General features: G+C 38.2%; 5 protein-coding genes across 8 annotated transcripts in view; 3 read left to right on the forward strand and 2 right to left on the reverse strand.

The window, feature by feature from the left end:
• Positions 1-3,926, forward strand: part of LOC106658619 (unconventional myosin-XV) — a 50,318-nt gene extending 46,392 nt beyond the window's left edge. For all 3 annotated transcript variants that reach the window (XM_023460440.1, XM_023460441.1, XM_023460442.1), the window contains 7 exons: positions 872-1,175; positions 1,554-1,949; positions 2,297-2,481; positions 2,563-2,695; positions 2,767-2,980; positions 3,056-3,198; positions 3,269-3,926. In XM_023460440.1, the coding sequence (XP_023316208.1) occupies positions 872-1,175; positions 1,554-1,949; positions 2,297-2,481; positions 2,563-2,695; positions 2,767-2,980; positions 3,056-3,198; positions 3,269-3,511 (1,618 nt within the window). In that variant the 3' untranslated portion in view covers positions 3,512-3,926. The remainder of the gene's footprint in view (positions 1-871; positions 1,176-1,553; positions 1,950-2,296; positions 2,482-2,562; positions 2,696-2,766; positions 2,981-3,055; positions 3,199-3,268) is intronic.
• A 704-nt stretch (positions 3,927-4,630) lies between these two features.
• LOC106658518 lies at positions 4,631-9,623 on the reverse strand. The gene is made up of 7 exons (XM_014380518.2): positions 9,143-9,623; positions 8,770-8,896; positions 8,098-8,195; positions 6,736-6,958; positions 6,210-6,442; positions 5,943-6,145; positions 4,631-5,277 (listed from the first exon to the last, which is right to left on the reverse strand). Exons 1-7 carry the CDS (start codon positions 9,179-9,181, stop codon positions 4,857-4,859), a joined length of 1,344 nt encoding a protein of 447 aa, XP_014236004.1. The 5' UTR covers positions 9,182-9,623; the 3' UTR covers positions 4,631-4,856.
• Positions 9,624-11,024: 1,401 nt separating this feature from the next.
• LOC106658519 (RNA-binding protein 47-like) lies at positions 11,025-13,041 on the forward strand. The gene is made up of 4 exons (XM_014380519.1): positions 11,025-11,196; positions 11,689-12,185; positions 12,250-12,459; positions 13,027-13,041. The coding sequence occupies exons 1-4, from the start codon at positions 11,025-11,027 to the stop codon at positions 13,039-13,041; spliced, it is 894 nt and encodes a 297-aa protein (XP_014236005.1).
• Positions 13,042-13,305: 264 nt separating this feature from the next.
• Positions 13,306-26,314, forward strand: part of LOC106659154 (adenylosuccinate lyase) — an 18,691-nt gene continuing 5,682 nt past the window's right edge. The window contains exon 1 of the mRNA XM_014381540.2: positions 13,306-13,561. Within this exon, the coding sequence (XP_014237026.1) occupies positions 13,415-13,561 (147 nt within the window). The 5' untranslated portion in view covers positions 13,306-13,414. The remainder of the gene's footprint in view (positions 13,562-26,314) is intronic.
• On the reverse strand, positions 16,965-21,961 carry LOC106659155. 2 transcript variants are annotated; one of them, XM_014381541.2, is made up of 4 exons: positions 21,681-21,961; positions 19,206-19,414; positions 18,655-18,843; positions 16,965-18,568 (listed from the first exon to the last, which is right to left on the reverse strand). In XM_014381541.2, exons 2-4 carry the CDS (start codon positions 19,311-19,313, stop codon positions 18,347-18,349), a joined length of 519 nt encoding a protein of 172 aa, XP_014237027.1. In that variant the 5' UTR covers positions 19,314-19,414; positions 21,681-21,961; the 3' UTR covers positions 16,965-18,346. The 2 variants fall into 2 exon arrangements, with proteins under 2 accessions (XP_014237027.1, XP_014237028.1); XM_014381542.2 differs by having other exon boundaries at positions 19,206-19,417.

Here is a 26,314-nt window from a genome sequence, read left to right on the forward strand (position 1 = left end):
GTATACGATATTAGTCTCTCGCGCCTCGGAAAATGTCACTCACTGGCCATAAGTCGACTGCGAGCTCCCACGCGCAATCGTCGCTCCACGTCCCCGCGCGAGCTTGATTCAAAGGAAAGAAAGTTGGTTAGGCGATGCGAGTGCGCCGCGCGATTTCGCCAGTGTCCAGATCACGCGACTTTCGATCTTATTTTTTCTCTATCAACGGCGCGGACTACGAGAAACGAAAGTTTAATCGCGATGAAAAAAAGCTCGCTCGCTCGTCGGCGAATTAAAAGCGCGGGCGCTGTTCGCTATGTACCGCGCCGAACAATTACAGAGTATAAACCTATGTACCCAGTCCCTTTTAGTTGGGCAAAAAAAAATTACGAAAGCACGTTCGCAGTTGCGTGCGTGAGATTTTGTGCGCGCGAACCGCAAGAGAAGATTTTCTGAGAGTGCAAGAGCCGAGCTTCCTCGAACGCCAGCTATGTTATTTTCCAAAGTTACGCGATGTTTATAGATGTAGCGGTTACGAGATACACGCAGATGATTGAAGGCTTTCAAATAAAGACATCTTCGTCATGTGCATGATATATGTACACACACACACACACAGTGGCACGCACGCAGGCGACCCGTGTGTTTGCCGAGTGGTGTCGGTCCAGCCGTGCGAGCCTCTAATGTATTTAACGGTATACCTGGAAAGTAGACGTCTGTACACATGTGTTTTTATCTATCTACCTATATAATATATATATATATATATAATGTAATGATGCGCGAGCTCGCTCGACCTGAATTTTCGGTAATTATAATACGCGATCGTTTCCTCCGCTGCATGGTCATAATTCAAATAAAACTTTTTTTCTTCCCGTCTCTGCTATTATAGGTTCGAAATGCTGAAAACCGCGGACGGCTCGATCAACGGCTCGCTCAAAGTTATCGAATCGCTCAAAGGTAACAAGAAAAAAGGCAAGAAGAGCAAGGGTCAGGACAGCACCGAGTGGACGTGGAAGGAGCAGGTGGACCTGGTTAAATTCTCTGCGGTGCCGATCGAGCAGAGCCTGCTGAGACTGGACAACGAACTGAGCGGCTTGGCCGTCGAGTGCTTCTTCTGCTTGATGCGCTACATGGGTGACCAACCGTTGCCACCCGACATGAGCGAGGTCAAATGCGTCTACACGATACTCATGGTACGTATATACGCGCGTTCGCGTTTCGAGCCCGGAAAGAGAGAGGGCAATTTCCAAATACGCGGTGAAAGCTGTAGCATGCCGTGCTAACTTCACTTTCTGATTTTTCTCGCCGATGACGATCCTCCTCGTACGCGTCTATTTTGCGATATTACTCAAGGAGCCTGCATATTAAATTGTCCACTTTGACACTCGTCTATTTTTGCAATAATATGAAATATACCAATTGCGACGGACTTGATTGGCGCGCAAAAAAATACACGCAACTAGTAACTAACGAGATAAATCGTAATTGAATTGACACCAAAGTTTATATAGACTTAGTGATAAAAATTAGCCAGATGTGCGCAGACCCATAAGTCGGCTTTTTCCCCACAGCACTGCCATAAATTCGAGCAGCTCCGGGACGAGGTATTCTGCCAGTTGATGAAACAAACGACCAACAACAAGAGCCCGAACCCCGAGTCGTGCCAGCGAGGCTGGAGACTCTTCAGTATCGTCGCGGCTTATTTCACCTGCAGCGAGGGTCTGCGGCCCTACCTCATCAAGTACCTCGAGACAGCGGCCTACGACAAGCGGCGGGCTTATCACGGCACCGCGACGGTATGCCTGCAGAATCTGCGCAAAACCGTTAAATACGGCGGCCGCAAGAACGTGCCGAGCGTCGAAGAGATCATGGCCATCAGCGCCGGCAGGAATGCCAAGCGACAAATTTACAGACTGCCCGGGGGTACCGAGCGAGTCATCAATACCAAGTGTACGACGGTCGTGCAGGTGAGTGAAAGTTTCGCCAAACCTATACTTACACGCAGAGAGCACACAATCGAGCCGTATTCAAAGAAAGTCCACATAATGACGCCGTTCACTGTGGTGGCGTGTAAAGATCGCAAAAATTATTGAAAACTCTTTACAGGCTCTCGGAGCTGCATCTTTCCTCGATAAATCATTGATTTTCAGCACATCGGAAAATAATACGCTACGATTCATTTCAAGTTGCAATTATCATAATCAAGCTTAAGCGCGAGAGATTCTGTGTCTTTGGGCGTAGAAAGTAGTAGACGGACGAAAATTTTCCAAAGACTTTCGAGTGTTAATCGAAAATTCAATACTTTTTATTCTAGGACGTCATCGAAGAGATGTGCAATGTAATATCTGTAAGAAATCGACATGAAATGGACGAGTACTCGCTTTACTGTATTGTCGACGGTGATGCTTTTACAATGCCATTGGCCAGGGACGAATATGTGCTTGATGTTACAACGGAGTTGCACAAAAACCACCAGTTGTTCTACTTGATTTTCTGCAGGTACGAGAATCGATTGAAAGACAATGTAATAGACTGTAAAACAATTACATATCAATAATCATAAAATGTGCCATCTTTTAGATCGGTATGGCATTATCCATTACGCTTGGATGCTCCTCTCTATGTCGAAATGGTATTCAACCAAATTACACCTGACTATCTGGAGGGTCTCATGTTAGTAATCATTGATGATCAACTGCCGCAAGACGTAGTTGTGAGTACTTGTTTTTTTTAACGATTCAAATTAAAACGTGACGGGTTAATGCTGAAACGCTTTTTTTGTAGTACGACATGGCTCAAATAGCGGCTCTGCTGCACAGAGCAACCGACGTGAAAAATGAGCGAGAAGAGCCAACGACAAAGCGCATCAAATACTTATTGCCAAAATCAGCCTTAAGCCTGAGAGAACCAAGACCTCAGCAATGGACTCAAATGGTGCAGCAAGCTTGGGGAAATGTTCAGCATATTTCAATGGCTGCTTGTAAGGCTCAAGTTTTAGGTACGCTTTGGAAAATTTATTTGTCATCAAATTTTACTTTCGATTGGATTACATTTTTTTTCATTTCGTTCTCAGAGATTCTATCCAATGGTAGATGGCCATTATTTGGCTCAAGCTTTTTCGCGGTAAAAAGAATAATGGAAGGTAAAGATAAAGCAACGGATCACATTCTAGCCTTGAATCGTCATGGAGTGCATTTCATTGACCTCAATACGCACGTGAGTATAGCTCTGAATTAAGTGATGGAAGGGAAAGAAAACAAATATTAATACGATGTAATAATTTCAGGTAACTCTGTCTCACTATCCATACTCCCAAGTGATTTCAACGCGCAAAGTCAAGTCGGAGGAGGGCACTCTGTACCTCGACATGAAGCTGGGTAATCTCATGCAGTCGCGTATCGCTAGGCTGCAGACTGAGCAGGCGCACGAGATAGCTCGCCTCATTCGCCAGTACATCACGATGGAGCAGAGGATCGCGGGCAATCAAATTCCCGAGACACTGCCCATTGGTTTCGATGGTTTCAGATAGAATCACTCGCACACACATACACACAAACACACGCACACACAAACACATACACACACACACAAGCGCGAGAGTCATCAAAGATAATTAACTTACCGATCAGTTATACCGATCGCCAATTTACTCTATATATGTTGTATCTGTAAATAAACGAATAGTACTCGATTAGTTTACAAACGGGTTGAGAATTACTTGACTCGTTTTTTTTCTTTTTTTTCCTGAGATTTGTACTGATATGCGAAGTGTATGAGGATTGTAAAAATACGAGGCAAAAAATCACATTTATCCGCCGAGTGAACGATGAACAGTTAGTCTAAATAATTGTCGTTCAATCGGTGGATGCTCGTTTGTCTTCCATTAAAATTTAACATAAGACTCGAAAAAAAATTTTATAATTGCATTGTCAAAATATTCATTTTATTTTTCACATACTATTCATATGAATATAAATTTATATTTAAAAAATAAGAAGATTGTAAAATGCATTTAAAATTAAAACTTAAAAAATTTAGCAAACTAAATATTAATTATATGTATGAGACTTAAATATATTTAATACATTTGAGTTTATTTATACGTTATATAATTGATGCTATGCGAAGAGATAGTTTTATACAACATTTTTTGTATAAATTCAATATCATAAACTGTAAGGATTGCTCATTTGGAAATATAATTCATGCTAACGATCAAATTGTAATGCTAATGTATTAACGACTAACTATTTTGCAATTGTTATTTGTGATTATTAACACCATACACGTAAATTAATTGTGTAAGAATAAGTTCAACGAAGTTTAAAATATGTATTAAAATAAGATGTAACTATTTCTTTTCAGTACATCTTATATTTTGTGAAAAATTGTTAATTTCGTTTATATCCAAATTTTGTTAGTTTCAGATGTACTTTACAAAAGAAAATGTAATAAATTTTATAAAATATTTCATGGATATATTTTGTGATTTGCATACCTCTTAAAAAATTAGAAGATATCAAAAGTCGTAAAGTCATTTCATTATTCTACAAATTATGATATTTATATGAACATATTATCGAAGGTAAATGTCTAAAAAATAATCGGAGAATAGTTGTACAGACATATGCTTTCATGAATTTATTTAACATATAAATTATAAATATTTCAACTAAAAAAATTGTTACTAATAAATGTAGGAGAAACTTATCTTCAAATTAGCGGAAAAATAAGTAAACAAAAGAAGTATAAAAATACTGCAGTGATATGAGAATCAACAGGAATATAAAATAACCGTTTATTTTACAAAAACGATAGCAGTCAAAATAATATAACGACTGATACATCTAGAGCCTAGATGAAACAAATTAATTTCACCGATTTTTCTCATAGTCGTCGGCATCCTTACTTTTTAACTGCTGTGGCCAATTACTAGCCGTATGTTTGACATATCCCTGATCACTCGGTGACACGGGGGTCTTGCTGGTGGTGCCACCTACAATTTTCCGAGAGGCACTACTACCGATCCTAATGGTAGTTGGCTCAGCGATGGTAGTTCGAGTTGCGGTATTCGTCGTCGACATTCTCAGCTCGTCGAAATACTCCTCTAACATCTCGATCTCGTCCCGATCCCGCTGCGTTGTCAATTGTCGACGCTGCTGATCCGTTCCCGGATAACCTTGCAAACGACGCGGATCGGTTGAGTACGCGTCGTGCTGCCTCTTTAAGATTCCTGGAGAAGAGCCGCCACGCATTCGCGCGGGTACGTTGTCATACTGACTCGAATCTGATAACCTGCAAGCAATCCTCAGCCCCTGCTATATTTGCCCCGGAAAGTCGGGTAGAAGTGCAAAAAATGACACACAACGAATTCATGTGCGTTAAATGTGAAAATGATCACCATAAAGAACGTCTCCTGTCACATTGATGTTTTGAATTTATGAGCGAATATTTCTATTAATAACATGTATGTGCTACGTGGATAATATTGAATGACACAAAAAGCGTGGAAATTGTTTTTTGAAACAAAGTCTTGAGTATTTATCGATTTTATTTAATATAAAAATCCTTTTTCTTAATTTTCATTTGTGATTACGATCAGTTGTAACCAATTTAATAAGAATGCGTAAAGCCAATAAATTTCTATCGGAGTAAAAAAAGTAACATTATACGAGTGAATAATGGGTCATGCTAATAATAATTCCTCTACACTTATTGATACATCTATTAATTGAAGCATATATCGAATCTATGACGATTGCATAACTTTACATTCATCTTCATCACAGTACTTTTTTATGACCCGATCATCTGATACCTATTATTTGTCCGGTGTGCTTCTACCTGACTTTGTATATGAATTTAAAAGCATAAGTAGAAGCGTCCAAAACTACGAAAAGCTGTTAGAGAAAAAAAAGTAGAGACCAAAAACCACACTCTTTCCCAATTACTGGACTTGCCTGTAATTGTCGTATCCTCTTTCGTTATCGCGCTCGATTCTCATTATTTTCACGCTGGGCTGAATAACTTTGGTGAAGACAGTGGCTTCGTGGGTTGGAAACGGTGGAATGTCGTCTACCTCGTCAACGGGTCTCTGGTAAACTTCGTCGTTGCGGTAGTATCCGTTCGTTTTTTTTCCTCCGTCGCGATCATCTCGACCTCTCTGAATAGCACAAAAGAAGTTGGTAACAACAATCCGCTACAAATGTGTTGTTTTCAATACTCACCAATTGTTTACTCCTTCCATTATCGATATTTTGAGCATATTCTCGAATTTGACGTTCGGCTCTCTCAAGCCTGTTCTCCTGATCGTCTTGATCGTTCAGCGAATCATTCATGCTGTTGCGCTTCTCCTTCATTTCGGGCGTGGGTGAGCGCCAATTCGCTGAAGTTGACACGTTTTTCGGCTGCAATTCCTTCTCGTTGATGGTCATAGTTGTCGTTGTCACGTAGTGCTTAGCTAAAAATACATTGACAAATACTTGTACAATGTGCGATGAACATGTTTTTGTACAAGCAAACCGTTATTGTAATTAAGCGCGCATGAAACAACAGTACGTGTGCGACGAGGCGTATAATTCACGATACGTAATCGTAGAAATTATGCCAACAGATCTATCGTAGACCGATAAAAAATACCTTTACTATAGCTATGCGATAGAATTGCTTATGTATATCGAGTTCACGGTCAACATTACGGGTTCGACAAACGCTTAATTGCAATTTTAAAAACAATTTGTATTATCCTCGAACCTTGCTCTTTTTCTGGTATGGTTTGGGTGCCATCGTGTTTTGTTTCTCCATAACGTGGCTTCATCAACAAGTCGATGATGAAAACTAAGCCAGTAATAAGGCACAAACCACCAAGTACTGCCGCATTGTCGATCAAGTCATAGGGCACGCTGTCGATCGAAGCCAGCGACAAAGCGCCTACAATTCCAAACAGTATGATACCAACGCCTAGAAAGAGGACTTCCTGTGAAAAAAGCCAAGTACTAATTTTATTACTATAGTTTGATAATTTTTACAGGTACATCACTTATCTTGTAAGTATTACTTTTTGCTCCGTGCTAGTAGTGATGAATAAGTACGCTGATTATAATAGAAGACATATTAACACCATAAACAATAGAATTTTTAAAAAGTTATAAGCGAGTAAAACAGCCAAGCCTATACGAGACGATAGGCCGGTAGGGGGCAAAAAAAGTGAAAAGTCTCAAAGAAATCCACGTCCTTGTTGCAACGGCTCAATGTCGTAGCCGACGCCTCTCTTTGCATAAATACGCGTTCTCACGCTTCAGATGCTGCTGTATTGCTCGAGACGATGTCGACCTATTTATTTATATTATGTACTCGTGATTGGTTAGTCACACAATTAGTAATACGTTACGTGAACGCTTGAGCGCATTTGCATACTATGAAGAGGTAAAAGAACTGCGATGCTCTGATTTCGGGTGGCTATTTGCTTTTTCAATTTACAGCTATAATCGACAAACACGCCGAGTAAAATATATATTGTTTAAATATGCATATTCGCGGCTGAAATAATGCTAACAGTTGAGACTTGTTCGAGTTTAGATTTTTCATCAATTTACACAATCGAGGCATTATAGAAATTTGAGAAAAACTCAGCGCCCGACGATTTTCATTCAGGATATCTTGTCAGTATGTAACGATTATTAATGGCAATTATAAATCACGCTGAGTTGAACGCGCGCGTGCATTCCAATATCAAGCGTGAAAGGCCCGTATGGAGATATTTTCTTAGAAGAAAACAATCCCACCGAGATAAATTTGCACCGATATATAGGTCATGTAAAATTATGTTTTTGAAAAAAAAGGTAAAGTAATCGCTCGAAAGCGCAAACAGCGTAACTGATTTTGGATTTTAATAGTACGGGTGAGGCAGGAAGGAATGAATCAAGGAACGAATCCTCGCATACAATTCATTTAACAATTAATTGTAAATGCACGCAAACGTGTACGTACGTAGCAGAAAAGTATTATGAGAAAAAAGAATGGCAAGTAAAATAACAAAGAGACAGACTTATAAGTGTACACGAGCGCAGACACACACACACACGTGCGCGCGCGCCTATGTTAAGGATTATTTACCGTCTTTCGGCCTCTGATTTCACCGGTTGCTGCAGCGATGAGCAGGCCCGTGCTTATGATAATATAGCCACCGCAGGTCGCTGATGCAAGAGCGGCACCTGTGAACATGTGTTGCGCATATACAATACCCGAGCACAGTTGAATGCCATTTCTTGTCCCGTTCGCGTCTTTCAGACTTTAACGCGACTCTGTGTCATGTTTTTGCGTAAATATAGGGCGAGAACATTCAAGCAAGCGAGTAAAAGTGAAATTTGCTAAGTTTATGACTTTGTCAACCGGCTATTGATGAATTATCATGAGTTTTTCAAAGGAAATCTTGACACAATTTTGATATTGAAGGTGTGACATTTTTAGCAAAAAAGAACTTGACGTTTTTTTTCAATGATTGAAACAAGAAGAATTACAAATGTAAACAAATGTGATAAAAATTTCCGATGATATGCTACGTTACGCTATTACTTTCTACAGCAAACGGGTTATTGTGACCCTTGTCATAAAATCAAAGAAATAAAAAAACTCATATCATAATAGCCGGGAGTACGGGTCTTTTTTCCACCAGGAATTGCGAAATGTCAAGCTCGGCGCATGAGAACGTTTTCTTATGAATATAATGTTGAATAATGCTAAGATAAAACGAGAAAAAAGGACGAATAATACAATAATGTTCCTTACCGATAGTGCCCCACGTGACATTATTCAAGAGTGACCACTCGAGGCTGCGATTACGCAAATAATGGAAAACTCGTCTGCTTTCGTCGTCCGTCACTCTGAGTGCCACGGTGCATGCGATGCACAGCAGCTACAAAACATTAGCAAAATTATGGGAAATGGCGAATTAACCGTATACGAGTTAACGAATCGTGAGCAACATTTTCGGAGGAAAACTCGAGGTGTGCAATAACACAAGTGCATTGAAATATGTTGGACTCGTAGAATCCAAGGTTCTTCTCACGACTGCTCAAAACAACAAAGAGATCGAGCAACGATTTTCATTTTGCAGTATCTTATCGTGAACCGTATAAAAATTAATAAAATGTTTACTAACCACTTCGATTATCCTTATGAACACTTTACGGTTCCACATTATTGTCGAATATTCCTTACGTGAGTTTACTCAGATTCGTATACTCTTGCACTTCTCATAGGTCAATGTATAGCTATTTTGCACTATAAGACTGCAATGAGATAGACGATGGGTGCATATAGAGATCAAGTAGCAATAGGCAGCATAGCTGCATATCCGAGTTTTTGGCTTGAATTATTTTAATTTTCAGAATTATCCAACCGTGTATGATTAAGTCACGTTTTTCTCGACAATATGTGTAAGAGAAACTGTCGTTTTTTGTGGTTTTTCTTCAAACGATCTCGTATCGCTCGCCAATCAAAAAGAAATTGCAACTAAATATTTCCATCAGGATACGTTGCGGAGAAGTTTGCAAAAATAAAAAAAAATACTGATTCTTCAGGAAATATTTCTTGGGACGCTGTTGCTCGAAGCTGAAAAGACACACATGCACGACACGCGCACGCACACACGCACAGCGAGCGGCTCGATTTCGAACGAGTGCGCCTGGTCGCGCGTACGAATCAAGACTGAGGCACGATACAACGCTCCGCAGAACCGTCAACCGCATACCAGCTAAGCACAACTGTTGCGAGATAAAAGGTCTCTAACTCGGTTGTTGTTGTTGCTATTTTACCTCATACGTAATACTTTTATGTATCACAGACACATGCTGCGCCTCGTGTAAATAATTGTCGCACGCATAATAAGTATTAACGTAAAGAGTAAACTCGACATCTACTCGCGATTTTTTCGATTCATGTTGTGACGGGCTTGGGTCATGGTCATTTTTGAGTTTTGCTAAAAGATGTACTTTCATCACATGTGCACATCAAATTTCTTCGGTATTGTATATTACATCAATGAAAAGACAAACGAGTGTGGAAATCACTGCGCTCCTGTGTATTGTAGCACTCGAAGAAAAGCGAGCATCGCGAATGTTTAATGGCTTGGTTTCTTTGGTTCTATTCTTCAAGTATATACTTTACTAATATATATGCGACATACCTGCATGAATACTTGATGTTATGTTTTGTATGTGCATTTACGCACCATGTGTAGTAATAGAGAATAACGTCCTTAATGTATACAATACAATGTAAGTTTTACTTCTGTACCTGCATTGTGTAATTGAAATTGAGTTTGTCGGATACTTACAAATGATGAGGATCATAAAAATCAATTGTGTTTATTAGTTTCATACTAATTGTGGGTCATTGCTCGTCACGCCGATGTCTCATGTGTAGATACAATATGCACCTATACCTAGTCACTAGAAAATCACTCGCGATCAGTTTGCACACACTCACATAATTATAGATTAAAAATACGTTTATCATCTCTGATCGAATTCGATTCTGTTCGTTATTTTTCCAAAAATTATCATACACATTAAACGATCGCTACTTTTGAAGCGCGAGGCCAAGAGCTATAGAGGCTAGTTTGTTTTTCGACGAAACATATACAGTTAACACACATTGACTGCAGTCTGCCCAGACCTTTGCCAGTGAACTACATCGATCAGAAATCCTTTTCCCGCTCTCTGCCAAAAATCAAAGACTCTATCGGCCTCGGTGAACAGTTGTCGCTCGCCTCTCTTCGATTGGCTGTTGGCAGAAAAATCGCCGAGGGCGCTCGACGCAATCACCCCGAAAATTCCACCTGATTGACCGTGCACGCCTGTATACGCGCCTTCGTAGTGTCGTCGTCGGACGTGTCGATGCCTCCTCGCCTTCATTTCGAGCCCCGATCGTCGGACTGTGCGGACGTCGCGATTCGCGTGCCTTAACTTTTTTCATTTTTTTTTTTTTTAACTTGTGCACACGCTTGTGTTCTTGATCATTGTTAAATATTATAACTGAAAATGCCCCAGTTGAATATGAATTCACATAGTCCAGTGGTCAACGTTAAACAATTTGACAAGATGGAATTCAGGCTTGATCACGTCAATACCGACGAAGACGACAGCGACGTCGAGGAGTGCATGCAACGTCGAATTCCCAAGATTTATAAACGTCTTGAAAAGATTTCACCAGGTTAGTACATTATTTTATCTTGCTTGTTTTATGCTCGGGCGGTAGCCAGCTACGATCGTTACCGCTTCCTACGTTGAGATTTCGTATCGTCACTTCCGAGAATCTGATTTTTTTGGTTAAAGGCTATTCTTTTAAAACAATATCTTATTGAACTTGCTTTTATTGACAAGCTAGCGTGAAACCCCATTCTCAAAAATAATGCCAGAAAATTTCAGAAAATTACAAAAAAGAAATCAATAGTAAAATCGATTATTAAAAATGGCTGATGGAATTGCTTCTTGAAATCTTATAAAATTCCTCAAGTCTTGATAGAATTTATAAATTTTTGACCACCGATTTTCTCTTAGCTTCACAATTAGTCTCCAGATCTAATCTTGGTAGCTATCTGTTATTGTTTTTAAGTTGACGACTCATACTAAAAAAATTTATCCCAGTCTTTTTTCATTATCTATTAAATATTGAATTAGTAATTGTAAAACTTTTCCTTTACAGAATTGCAAAATAAAAAATCAAGACATTACATGGATTTTGTACCGTCTGAGCCAATGTTAAGCATCCATGATCAATATAAGATTCATGAAAACATTTTAAAACTACAAAATCAAATAGGAATGGAAATAATTCAGAAAAATGGTCAAAGAAAGTTGGGTGGTCCACCACCTGGTTGGCAAGGACCAGTGCCAGGCCCAGGCTGTGAAATTTTTGTTGGTAAAATACCAAGAGATATTTATGAAGATGAAATATATCCATTATTCAGAAAAATTGGAGAAATTTATGAGATGAGATTAATGATGAATTTTTCTGGAACCAATAGAGGCTTTTGTTTTATCATGTATGCCAATCCTGAACTTGCTCAAAGAGCAATTAAAGAATTAAATAACTATCCGATTCGTCAAAACTGGTTTTTAGGAGTAGTAGAAAGCGTAAATAATTGTCGCTTGCATGTAACAGATTTACCATCTCGTATTGATGCTAAAACAATTATTAAAGTAAGTTGAATAATCACATTCATATTTTATCTGACTTAAAAAAATATTATAATATTTATTTTAGAAAATCTGGCCTGTCTGTGAAGACTTAGACAAAGTTTATGTTTTCACCAGTTTTAACCACTCGCACAGTAAGCATGCATTGATCACTTTTAAAACACATAGAAGCGCAGCAATGGCCAGAAGACGACTTTTACCTGAAAGACATAGATTTTTTGAAAAAGTTGATGTTAGAATTGAATGGGCTTATCCTAACATAGCTGTTTCCAATGTGGTGAGTATTAATTTTTGTAGATAATTAATTAAGTTTCTAAAAAACTGTCAGGCTTTGATTATGTTTAATCGTATTTTTTTAACATTTTATAAAAATCTAACTGTCACAATTTTGAAAAGTTCACAAGATAAAAAAATACGAAGTATGCATTTGTATTACCATGAAAAGGAAAAACACGGAGATTGTCAACGCACGATTCGCTATGCAAGACATTCCGACGTAGAAACAAAGATAATGACAAGTCACAACATATCGCGTGTACGCGAAAATAGAACGTGGGTACTTTCGCTCAGTAACTTGTTTTTTCTATCCGCGCTGAACTGTAGTCTGTGTTTCTATTGAGGTCCTATGGTGTCGACCTTGCTATTCCCTTTTCATAATTTTCTTTAAAATCTTATCGTGAACAGAAATCGAATGTTTGGATAATGTACATGGTATTGCAAATCAACAATAGACAGAGATCTTCTAATTTCAAAAGATCAAGATTTTATCTCGTTAATCACCGCTGTTGTCAATGAAATTAAAAAAAAAATTATTCATATAAATATATGATTTAATTCATCTCAGCAAATTTTGGATTAACTTTGACAATCAACAAGTTGAATAAATTTTGAAATTGCACTCGATTATAAACTTCTATTTGATTTTTAAAACCATTCTTTGCAAATTTTATTCTAATGTTATTTTCTGTAAATCAAATTGAAAAAAAAGTTTTAGTTTAGTAAATATAAAAATTGCGCCTATCGAATGGCAAAACTTCGTCTACCTGGACATACATGGTAACGATATAGAAGCTTATACAACAAGTGTACTGAAAAGTATAGTAGTGGAAGGCAACATCAGTCGTCGAATCGCCGGTTCAAGCATACGTTGCAGTTCGTGAAATCAGCTGACTGTGTACACACCGCAACGCGAGTGTAACATTTTTTTTTCGTTGAACAGTTTTACCGTTAAAATGTCTGGTCAAAATAGTGATTATTGTGACTACAGAAGCCCTTTTGCTACTCGTTATGCCTCGAAAGAAATGAGATTTAACTTCAGCGATCAAAAAAAATTTAGCACGTGGCGTAAATTATGGATCTATCTTGCCAAGGCCGAAATGGTTCGTTAGTTCAGTTCTTTAAATTTACGTGTGGTTGAGTCTGATTGAGTGAAAGTCTGACTGTAGTGAAAACGTTTTTACTCGATTTGATTGAAAAAAGTCATTAGCTCTACAAAGTAGAAATAAATATTGTTTATCAATACTAAACTTGAGACCCCCCAGGGAATATCTTACGAGATTCGTCCGGAAAATAAGTCCGCCTAATCGCTTATTTACGTCTTGATTAGCGCTATCTGTAGTAACGTCTCATACAAGTGGGCATATTTTTCCTTTTTGTGGTAAAATATTTCTTTTGCAGTATATACATAATTGTATTTAATGATGGTTTTTTCGGAACTTTTTATCTGAAATATATTTTATTACTTAAATAAATTTAAATAAACCTTTTTAATTTTCATTTATAAGATGGAAGAGTGTGCATTTTGTGATGCTGATGGACAATTTAAAATAACTAAGAGAATTATTGAACATAATCAGAAAACACATACTGAAGAACATGTAAATAGAGCTGCTTTGAAAAATTCTTATAAAAAAAAATATGCGTACAACAATCGTTCTGCAAAATCTCATCATGTAGATTTTGATAATAATAAATATAGAAGTAATAATCATCCATTAACTTCAACTCCCATTCATGGTCGCAAAAAAGACATAAATGGTGATTCTCAGTTAAAAAGTACCAAATGTAGTATACAAGATGATAGTTATTTTAGTAAAGATATTTTTACTGAAAATAAATTTAAACTTATAGAAGAAATGAAATATTCAAATAGATCTGATGAATCTTTATCTGACTTCTCAAAAACTTCAGACAGTGATGATTTCAAAAATAGCTATTGCTATCAAAATATGCAATCTCAACAATTTTTACCGCAATATACAGATCACAATAACTGCTCTGTTATTAGGTTACCATGGAGTACCAATCAATACTGTGTTAATGATATGCCAGCCTACAATCAGAATAACTTTTACAATGTTCAATTCCCATGGCAGATTGTCAATTTAAGCAATGTTACAACTAATTCTATACAGTCTTTAACTTTGACACCTATACAGAACACAGTCAGAATGGGAAATTCTTTTTCTAATAACTCTGTGAATATGGCTAGTATGAAAGCATATTACGATGATAGTCAAGGTGTCAGACCTATTCTAAGCAGAAACTTTTTATCTGGATATTGAAAACTTTTAAAATAATTCAGAAACTTTTTTTAAATATTAATCATTGTAACGCATATCGATTGGTACCTCTTATAATATGATTGTGAATTTATTTATTTAAAGCCTATTTTTTTCTGGTCAAGGTAGTACCAAAACCAGGTTGTTAATGATAATTTTGCATAATATCTTCTGCATTGTGTTTCAATATAATAATACCAAAATTTTATTCATGTAGTTTATATTATAAAAATTATTAGTCAAAAGATTATCATTAATACTCTGTTTTTGACTTCCTCCCAATGTACTAGCAAAGATGAAATTTTTTCCACTTTTTATCATCATTTCAATAAGATTTCTATATAAAAGTCATTTATATAATAAGACATAAATGATTATGTAAATTACTATTTTTTAAGAATCATGACATATTTATGACATCATTTTTTATACTATAATAATAAGGATCAAGTTTTGAAGGAAAATCATTCTCAATCATACTTTGTTAAGTATTTGTTACAAAATTTCTATGTTAATTAAGATTTTATACAATTTGATTAAACTAATGCATACTCGAAAAAGAATGCCTAGCAGATTTTTATATCTAATGTAGTTAATGAACTACCTTGATGTATGTTGTTTTGAATTTTTAAATTTATGTATTAATTGCTACAATTATGTAAAAAGTAAATATAATTCATTCTTTATTTGAAATTAGCGTCAAATTGACATGTATGAACGTGTACAAGTAGTGTTTCAATCAAATTAGATTTCATAAGCTACCCAAGTTTTTTAAAAGAAATAGTGATTTATAATTTATGAAAAGAATTCAATCACTTATTATAATCGAATTTCATTGATTTTAATTAAGACTAGTTTTATACTTAGAAATTTTAAAGTTGTCTTACGAAGTTATTCTTGATGTTTTTCACGTATATGTTTTTAAATAATGTATTTAAAATTTGTTTTTTAATTCAATAAAGCATGTTAAATGAAAATGGGTATCCATGTATTAATATTTACTGATATTAGTTGGTGAATCCCATTGAACTAATATATCTAGGAGACTTGAAGGTTTTATTATATCCTTAAAAAAAGTAAGGTGAAACTAGCACTTATGCAGCTAAGCTGAAACACACCCGATTCATTAAATAACCCCTATAATAGACAATGCTCTAATCATTAAATGTTAGTTTATAAAAGATGAAAAAAAAAACAATTTTTTATTGAAAACCAGGACTCAGAATGTGTAAAATATTTCCGGCGGAGGTAGGACATAATATCTACGCGTGAGCTACGTCTATTACAGTATCAATATTTTTTCACTTGCACACGGTTTTTATGTTTTGAAATTATGTTCAACGTATTTTGCGCTCAGTCGAGCTGTACGATAATGTAATTATACGCTAGAAACTTATAGTAATTGTTGTAGTTACTCGTATGGTAACTTTTTTATTTTTCACTTTACATGTGTGGTCAAGCGAATTACGTAACGCTAGCTTTACATTATGTTTACGAGCGTTATTGAATAACAGTATAGAGTTGATGTGGTTGATATGACTTAATAACCATAAAGAAAAATGAGGACTATGTCGAGAATAAATAAAAGCGCACAGCCTATGGACAGAATGGCGGCTACGAGCACTCTCCACACCTTCACGACGTCGTCTTTCTTCGAGATTATTATCAAGTAGGTGCTTGACAAAATGAACAGCAGGGTACCAAACATCCCCAGCAAAAACATCTGAAAATGAGTTTGAAATGTTGGAGTTGAGGTTTTTATACATTTGTCGACGAGGCTAACCGGTGTATCGGGAATCGGATCGCTGCCACATTGGCTCACAATGTCGACAAGTGTAACGAGCAAGAAGAGACCGGCAAGTCCTAATAATCCAGCTGCTTCGGGTTGGCCAAAAGGCGAGTCATGCCACACGATGTAGGTTATTAAGGAGAAAAAAAGAGCTACTAAAATCTAGAAGATATCAAATTAAATCAATCACTTTTCAACTGCATTTGAGATATGTTGGGGAAATTTACAAACTGAAACACTCTGATGGGCTTCGCCAGAGGCACGTTGGCTGCGTGATTGCAGCTTTGCATAGGCGTCGCGTATATTGGCCCAATCATTATTCTTATTCACTCAGGCTATAATAATTTTGATAACAAATCCACCCTTTATGAATATCGCGCCTTAGGTTAGGTTAACTTGTTCTTTTCAATAATAAAAAATTGGTCGACAACATTTGTTTCAATTTTACGTTTATTAAATCATCTATTATTTTTAATAAATATATACTATTTGCGAAACAAGGGAAATATGCCTACTAAAAACTCTGTATAAATATATAATATATATTGTTTGTCTTACATTAAATTAAAATAATCCTCGTCTATCATTTGTTCTAAACAAGAAAAAAATATTCGTTAATATTTGTCGTTGGTTAGTACGATCTTTGCGAGGCACAAATGGACTCAATATATCTAGATATTACACATGTAAAGTCCGTAGCGTATTGTTTGATTAATTTTTTGAGTAAGTTTGCACCTCTACGGATGTATTTGATCACAATTAAGAAAACTCTGTGGGTGCTCATTAATTACGGTGAATATAATGTTCTATTTCAAATTAAACTTATCTTGAGATATGTCTCTTTTGTAACCAAGTAGTTATATGAATATATTCTGATTGTTGTGAAAATTTCATAATCATCACTCAAAATAGTTGACTAAATATACGCAGTCAAGACAAAGACAACAATTTAATTTTTGCTTATTTGCAAGACGATTCCTAAAAAGCGATTGATTATGCTTTAACAACTTATACTCTATAGTTAATTAGTCAATAATGGACGGAATGGTTTGATAACGATAGAGTTTTTTCTGAGAAATTCTATACATCTATCATGATAAATTACGTATTTTTTTTTTATAGGACGGATAGTTTTCTCGGCACAATTAAAGCGCCGTTTTTAGCGTCATTTCGTATTTTGTGGTAACTATTTTTAACAGAAAAGTTTAAATTTATATTGATAGCTTTTAGTAATGCTTTCCGAAATGAAATGCAAAAATGGTGCATTGTACTCGACGAATTTGTACAATTTATGTTTTTTTTTAGTAGAAAAACGGAAAGAAATGAAGATTTTTCCTCTCGAGAGTTTACATTATATTACTTGTTTTTTGCTTTGGGATATTAGCATACTGTTATTACAAGTATATATAAATCATAAATATATATATCTATCAAAGTGGACTTTACTTATGTATTTTTCCACACAGCAATGAGCGAAGAAAAGAGAACAAATTCACGCATTCAAATATTATAATTGCACTTTTTTGTGGACGGATTAATTGTGGAGCAAAATGAACGCTGCTCGGGCCTGATTTGTTGCCCATAAATGAAAAAACACTCGGTGTATAAAATAAATCAAAAATAAAAACAAATAATGGCTATAGAAAAACTATTGTCTAAGAAAGATACTTTTCGTTAAACGACACGGTGGAGTGTATGAATGGCGATGTGAAAACAGACCAATATACACGCTTAAAGGAGTGCAAATCTATATTACGAGACATGGCACTCTCTTCGGATCTTGGGCTTGGCTGCTGGCTTGGTCAGGATGGCTCTTAGCAGTATCTGATGGTGTAAAAGACATCAACGCCGAAGACCAGGGCGTCGACGAAGGTGAAAAACGAGCCGGCGATGAGCATGTCGGCGTACTGCTTGCTCGCGTACGTGTTGTCGTTGTACACGTAGGCGTAATTGCTGTGGAGTTTGCGCCAATTGTGCACCATGAGGCTGCCTGCGACGAGGTGAAGGATCGTGCCGACGCCCGTGAACAGCAGAGACTGCAATTATACCGGCACGTAAGGCTCTCTTGCCCGTTCAACTCACCGATTACACGATCAATTTGGTCTGCATGCGTATTACATACCGTTCGTTTTGGCATGCGGTCGCCAAGCAGATGCCCGATCACCAGGACGGAATTGATGATGAGATAACCAGCCAGCGTCACGTAGATCAGGGCGATGTCGTCGAGTTTGGGTTTCGGCTGATGAAGGAAGATCTGGTGGAACGAGTTGAAGGGATCGACTATCAATCCAACCGCGAACACCGCCAGCACCTGTGGAGCCAGTCCAAAAACCAACATGCGTCATTATCGATTGTAGTTATACAGAGCTCACGAGCCAGCTTGAACGCATTACTAATTCATCGACAACTGGGGAGAGCCATAGATTCGCGTGGCTGCCCCTATCGATCGATTTAGCCGATCTTCGCGCACGTACGCGCATATAAGTAAATAGAGTCGAGCCGACCTGTAGCTTGTGCCGGCTATATACCAACAAAGACTAATCGACCTGCAGCTTACCCTGTGCTCGATTCTTTCCCTCGCAAATAGGCCACACGAGCCTATGCACGTTCTGCATCCTCATTTGTACGAACAAAGAGCTCGCGATAATTAAACTGAATATTGATCAAATTTACCACTTCGGCGACTTTGAACATTATGGATCTGGTATTGACGACATCGTAGCCATCGACCACATCCTTTTCGACGTGGGAGCTCTGTTGAATACCACCCTCGTCCGCCATCCTCACGCGTTTGTGTCTTCCTCGCCTGTCGCCCAGTTTGACAATCTCGAGTTAATTTTCAGATGAGCGTGTGCCTTGCTTTCGTCTTGCTGCTGCTGCTGCTGCTGACACAAAAAGTTAACGACAATTTAGTTTCGCACGAGCTTACATTGTCCGACGTATCCATTTGTTTTCCACGGCTTTAGTCCTTTTTATTCGCCAAAGTGTCATTGAGATTTTTTTGTTAGCTCGGAACACACAAAGGTGTGTGACGTGTTCGATGCAGTACCGGCTTCACCGTTATACGAGCATGTATCAATAACACGATCGATTACCTTCGCAACGGTTCATAATTTTTAATGTTTCGCGCTCGTAAACCTAAAGATATAAAAATAATATGTGTGCAGTCATTCGATTTCAAGTTCTTCAGCGCTGTGTCGCATTTTAATACAGATCAGCCGACTTTATATTCGAGTTTGTTTGATGTATGTACATATAACTATTCGTGCGATCGCGTACTCCAGTGTAAAGAAAAAAATGCTAAAACATTACGTAAACAAACAAACGAAGAAACGGCGGAAGTGTATAATTTTGCCTAGGTGCATCTAACGACTGGATAATTGCAAGATTTGTTCGAGCCTCGCTTCGTTTGTTTTGGAACGCTTGGCCTACTTGATATCGCATGAATTTTATAGGAACTCTTTTGAGTTTTTTTTAATTTGATTGAAGCCAATTCAAATGGAAATATTCAAACACGTTTACTGAATTTTGTACATAATATTTTTTCTCAAGATTTTGTATGTGACGGCTAAAAAACAAACAAATGTAGACATATAAGTAGCTATTTGAATAAATATTCAGCGAAAAAGTCTCAAAAGATGTGTTGGAAAATATCATTTTTAGCCTGGCAACGGTACCTCCTTCACAATTATGACAATTAACGCTTGGTAGTAGTCGCTTAATTTTTGAGTACACAATACTGCGCAATAGCACTTTCAAGGTTTTTTTTTAAAAAGCTGTAAAATTTAATTTCGCCATCAAAAAGAGGCGAATTTTTCATAATTTTGGAAACATAATATTTAGTTTCAACACAATCGATTAAACACGCACGTGCTCATTGAAATACGAGTCGATCGTTTCTTGCTTCTACGTAGTTTTAACGTAACGCAACGTGTGCTATTTTGCATACATACGCTTTATAAAAATTTTTTTTTCTAGCATTAGAATAATACGAACGAAATGGTGGGTCCGCAGTAGCACTGATATTTTGCGCGTCTTTTCTCTCGTGCGTCGATGTCGCTGGTGGCTCGATTCGAAGCGTTGATAAATACGCAAACATTTTTACGCCAGACAATGCTAATTGTCCGACCGATAAAGCCCAATTATGAAATAAACGCATGGCGAAGCTTTTGCAACTTTGTTAGTCGACTGAAAATTACCGATGCCGATCAATGAGAAATCGATGCGATCATGAGAATAAGTAAGCTTTCCCTTGCGCGCCATATACCTTGCTAGTGAGAGTAATTTTCATTGAGCTTGTAGTAGCAATAAACTAAAAAAGCTCCGCTGCCGATGTAGCGAGGATTTGAAAAAAACCATACACACGCCCACCAATAAAATACTCATAATATAACGCGATAACTAAACTTTGTTTAGCAATGCTGCGGTGACACTGAATTATTGAATTTGAAGGATTCAAAACTTTCATCGATGTAGAGGAAAAGTGTTAAACCAAAGCAAATTGAATGCCACGCGTGGAAAAGTGAAACAAGACGCATGAAATGCACTGCAAAAGACGGTGTTGGTTTTGCAGCAACAAGTGTCACGATGCTCCGAAGTCGCGCACGACGCTCAATATATCTGTACATGGGCGCGTGAACAACAGACACTGGGTACGGCGAAAGAAGAGGCAACGATACCAGCCGAGTTATCGGCACAAAGCCGTCGGCACGTAACCTCCTCGATGACCAAGATTTGCATACGATTCCGCAAGGCGGGAATTAGAAACTTTGGGCTAGCAACTGGGCTCCAAACACACGCCCATATAGTCAAAATGTTGCGACTGTCGCGAATCGAAAGGAAAAACATAGAGGAAAAAAAAACTGCAAGCGTGCTATACACGCACGCGAGTGAATCATTCAGTGCTATGCGCTGCAGAGTGGGTGTGTATGTGTGTGTCCACACAGTTACGATATGGCGTATAGTGCAGTGTACGTGTGTGCGTGCGTGTGTGCACATAGAGACGGTGCACTGCGCGGCGCATACCTGATCCGCAGGTAGTAAATACGCCGAAAGAGTGAGAGAGAGAGAGAGAGAGAGAAATTGACACGGCTCTCGCGCCTATATACGAGCGAATATATGTGCTGTGTATACCGCGTTATACCTTACCGAAGGAACGACGGATTTTCGCTTTCGCAAATCTCTTGTCCCCTCTCAATGGCTCCGATGGATTCGATGCTTCCGATGGCTTTTTTTTTTTTATTAAAATTCTACGAGTACGTATAGAAACACTGACGGGACACAATGGCAAATAATACAAGTGTCGTTGGCGCGACACACCGAGCTGAGAACTGCACTCGGGAGCCGTACGAGCTATATGAATGCGGGACGACGGCGTGAGTTTAACTGGAACGCCGACGCGTTCTGTTATATGCGTGTGCCACTCTTGACTCTGGCGCGGATAGGATATACAACATCGTCACGAAAACATGTACGCTATAAGCTCTCACGGACGCGCAGGCTGTGTAGCCTGTAGTGGTGGCTGCGCGCGCAGACACACACGCCCGCCAGCCCCGTTTAAATCCATCTCCTTTCCACTTGCACTATACGTGTGTATACATGGAATGATAAAAGTCGCTTGAACCTTACTACGCTCGATCGCGCCGTGCAGTGGGCCTCGGTGCCTTCTATACTTATATCCTACCTACCATACGTGTCTACGCGCACAGTATACCTGCGGTAAACGCGATTCTGAACCGATTGATCGCTGCGAGCAGCTTGTGCTAGCGCGATCGGCTCCTGGTACTTAGCCCGAGATCATTTTCCCTGCGCCGCGATTATTCGATAGCGCCCGGCAAAGACCAAACGAAAAGCTCCTACTCACCGTGGCATCTGCTTTGCCCAAGTACACGAGTCGAGCTTCGATGCGGAGCGAGTAGTGCAGCTCGCGACCGATTTATGCGAGCGCGCGCCCCAAAGACGGAGCATCGACGATTTTTGCGAGCGACTTATCTGTATGCCTAAATATACCGAATCGTCACCATTGTTCTCGCGCCTATACACCATGACAATGACGAAGTATTACAAGCTGCTTGACGACTGCATCGTACGAATCATGTCCGCCTCGAAATTCATGCACGGTTTTTTCGCGCCTCTATCTCACAAGGTCTCTCATTTGTTTAACCCACAGCACCTTGCATATTTTACCTCCAGGCAAATTGTAAAGTGACCTTTTTGTGACAATTGGAAAACGCCCAATACATATCCATCACGGTCATTTTTATCATCGACGCAGATATTTGTCGATTCGATTAACCATGCGGTAAGTCGCGCTCTCGACTGAATTTTACCCACATTTAACTCGTCAGACGTCTTATAATATATTATCAAAGAGTAGGAGCAGTAAAATAGACTTTTCAAGCACTTTTAAATAGGGCGTAAGGGAGTAAGGGACTCGATACATTTCGAGTTACACTTGGCTACCTCCTTTGACTGTTATTGAATCTTTAAAAAAGAAAAAAACTAATAACTATTAAATAAATACGAGAATAATAACTAGTCGCCAATAGTTGTACTTCTCTTTTAGCTCTTTAAACTCAATCATATTACAGCAATGTTTTTGAGCTTGTGTTTGTTAAAAAGCCATATCGACTCCTGTTGAATTATAGATCCGAATTCCATTTGGATCGAAGTAATGTCATTCAGGGTCATTAATGAAATATTTTGGAAATTTTGTGATTTACTTGGTTGCAACGCGCTGCATGGAGTGAATTAGTTGCGTCAAGTCGATGCATTCGGCATGTACACTATGCGAGATTCCGCCGTTGACCTAGATATAGCTCATTGCCTCGTCGGCTCGCGCAGTACATGTACTTGCGCTCAAATGCACGATGATGCAGCGCGCACCTGGTCATTTTTCGCGAAAGACCCTCGCATCGCTGCTGTGATAAGATTTCTCCCACGCCCATTATAACAAACTCCATGTCTCGATTAAACAATTTTTTTCTAATATCGAAGATTCGTCTGGCTGACCATAAAGCGCGAAAGACAGCTGTCAGGCGATTCCCGCACATGTCATGGTCGCTACTCATCAGTCCACTTAATTATTCCACGCAACGAAAGGAAATAATGAGCGAGTAAAAAAGGCGAGCAAATTGTGAAAAGTTAAGCTGGTGGTTTGTTAGGTGAGGACGCTCGCTCGAACGAAATGTGCGATCGATATTGCGCCTGTGTGTTATGCACCTCTACTCGTAGGAGCGAGAAACGCGACTCGCGAGCACAACAACGCAAGCGAGCTCAACGACCTCTTGATTGATCCTCAGCTGGCCCACACAATGCCGTACTCGCGCGATGCGTAATTTGACGGGAATTCGTACTCGAGCGATTTGTCGAAAAAAATTAAGTCTCGCGAGCAGCCATTCTCTTACATGTCTTACAGCTGATTGTCTTGAATGAACTTTAAACGCTCGTTCGAGCTTTTCCACGATTCGTTTGCTTCGGCAAAGAACCCTGGGCGCCCCGCCTTAAGGGAGGGGTGTTTCACTATTTTCCGACTCATTTTTCAATCGATTTTTTTTAATCAAATTTAAATGTCTATACCTTCAAGAGTCCTGTGTTTTGTCATTAATCCGAGAAAATTTAACGTCATTTTAATGCACTATCTCGCATTTTAGCGTTTTTTACATCAACATTTATGAAAGAGCCTCCTAAAAAATTGCATTTTTAGTCGGTGTAATGTAACTCAAAAACTTATGAATCGATTGTTCTGAAGTTTTACACACACTTTCTCATTTCATTTTACAAGGTAGTGAAGTAAAGATATATTCAGTTTTTGTAATATTTTTTATCAATGTTTTTTAATTTGGAAAACGTAATTTTTTATATTTTTTTGGTATTTTTTACTTTCAAAGTGATGCCAAATGTTCAAAAATCCTTACTATGGCAAAAACTTATCGTCAATTCATGAATTATTTAAACTTGAAATTGTTTTAACTTTTCGCTCAAAAACTGTTTTTATCAGTCCCTACCACTTCATTCTAAATAATTGATGACGTATTCACAATTTTTCACTGTCTAATGACTTATCAACTGAAAAAATACATCATAATTTAAAAACCCGCTAATTTACAATGGAAATTCCATTATATAGTCAATGATTCGTAATTAATAGGTTCAGAAAATAGGGTATAGGGTTTAATAATGAAAAATAATATTTTTAATCCGCTTAAAGACACATGGAATCAAACCAACTATTAAGGACTTGTTTTTTATGTTCAAGTGACCCAAAAAAAATTGTCAGATCATTTGGTTCTCCGGAGGTGGGAAGGTCTCCTTGTGAGTACTCTTGAAAGGTTGTTCTTTAGACTAAATATTAATCCTATAAACGTATTTTTACCAGATTGAAAATATAAGCTTTTAAAATCATGCAAAAATAATAAAAAATGTAGTACACCCTCCTCAAACGAGGCGTCGTTGGAAAAAGCAGCTTAAGTTTGTTTCTTCACAAGCTACACGCTTGTATACGCGTGGATCGAGTCATTTTATCTCTCAAACCCCCTTATCTCTCAAACCAGCCCTAAAACATTATACAAATACCACGCTGTGGTTAGATTATAAATATCGATCTTGCCGTAACTTTTTCGTGCCTTGTAAACGAGATAAACTCGCTAAATCTGTACGGAAAACCACAAGTGGATTATCGTTTACGACAAGCACAAAATACCATCTCGATCCGTTGATTCAATAAATTTTTCGGACGACGTAGTGTCTACTTTTTAGCGAAATTTTCTCCTTACCATCCGGCGAGGGTATTACAAAAACACTTTCTCTGCTATGACGACAAATACATTCCCCGGGCTTTTCGTCATGCCGTGACGCTTAGCCCACAACGTGCTTATTTAATAGTTAAATTGCCGCATCTTCCGACCGGCTACTAGACGAGCAAAATAAAAATCAGCCATGGCTGTGCTCGCCTCTGCATTGAGGAGCGCGCCTCGCGCTCCCTCTGGCAAGTATGACAGAGAGAGCTGCGGCGTTACGCTACTCATATACACAGCATCGGCTTTTTTCGCTACCCGCGAAAACTATTTTTCACTCTCATTTGAAATTTATAATAGATATCCTAATTCTGAAAAGTGCTATGGATTCCTGAAGCAAAATCCAATCAATCCATGTATATAACGTCCCAAAAAATGTTTATAACTACGAAATACGAGCGATTGAAAGAAAAAAACACATCGAAAAAAATGTTATCACCTAAAAAGTGGTCTGACCGAAAGCGGTTCAGACCATTGGCTATGTTCACGCTAGTCACACAGCTGCTTTGCTGTTGATATATCGTACGTATATCGTAACGTATAAGGAAAAAAATATCAAAACCGAAATTGAGTTATGTTCATGTCAAAAGCTACAATGCATGAGTGTATAAAAAAAAAATATATATATGCTACAATTAATATAATTGAATGAATTACGTTCATGTCTCACCCAAAGCTATGCATAAGTGTATCAAAAAAATGCTACTATTAATATAATTGATTTCGAATGAATACGCAGGAATTTTGAACTAGGTGAAGATTTTTAAACTATCAACCAGGATGGCCCTCTCAGTGCCTCAGGTCGCAGTATAGACTCGGCGATGACTTTCCCCGAGGAAGTCCTCGTTTTTTCGCAAGATTATCCTCCCGGGTAGTGCGATCGATGCTCTAGGTATAAATGCGGACTCGACGATGACTTTCCCCGAGGAAGTCCACGCTTGTTCGCAAGATTATCCTCCCGGGTGGTGGCGATCGATGCTCTAGGTA

The sequence above is a fragment of the Trichogramma pretiosum genome, unplaced genomic scaffold, assembly GCF_000599845.2.
Source record: "Trichogramma pretiosum strain Unisexual culture from Peru unplaced genomic scaffold, Tpre_2.0 scaffold5, whole genome shotgun sequence".
Lineage (NCBI taxonomy): Eukaryota > Metazoa > Arthropoda > Insecta > Hymenoptera > Trichogrammatidae > Trichogramma > Trichogramma pretiosum.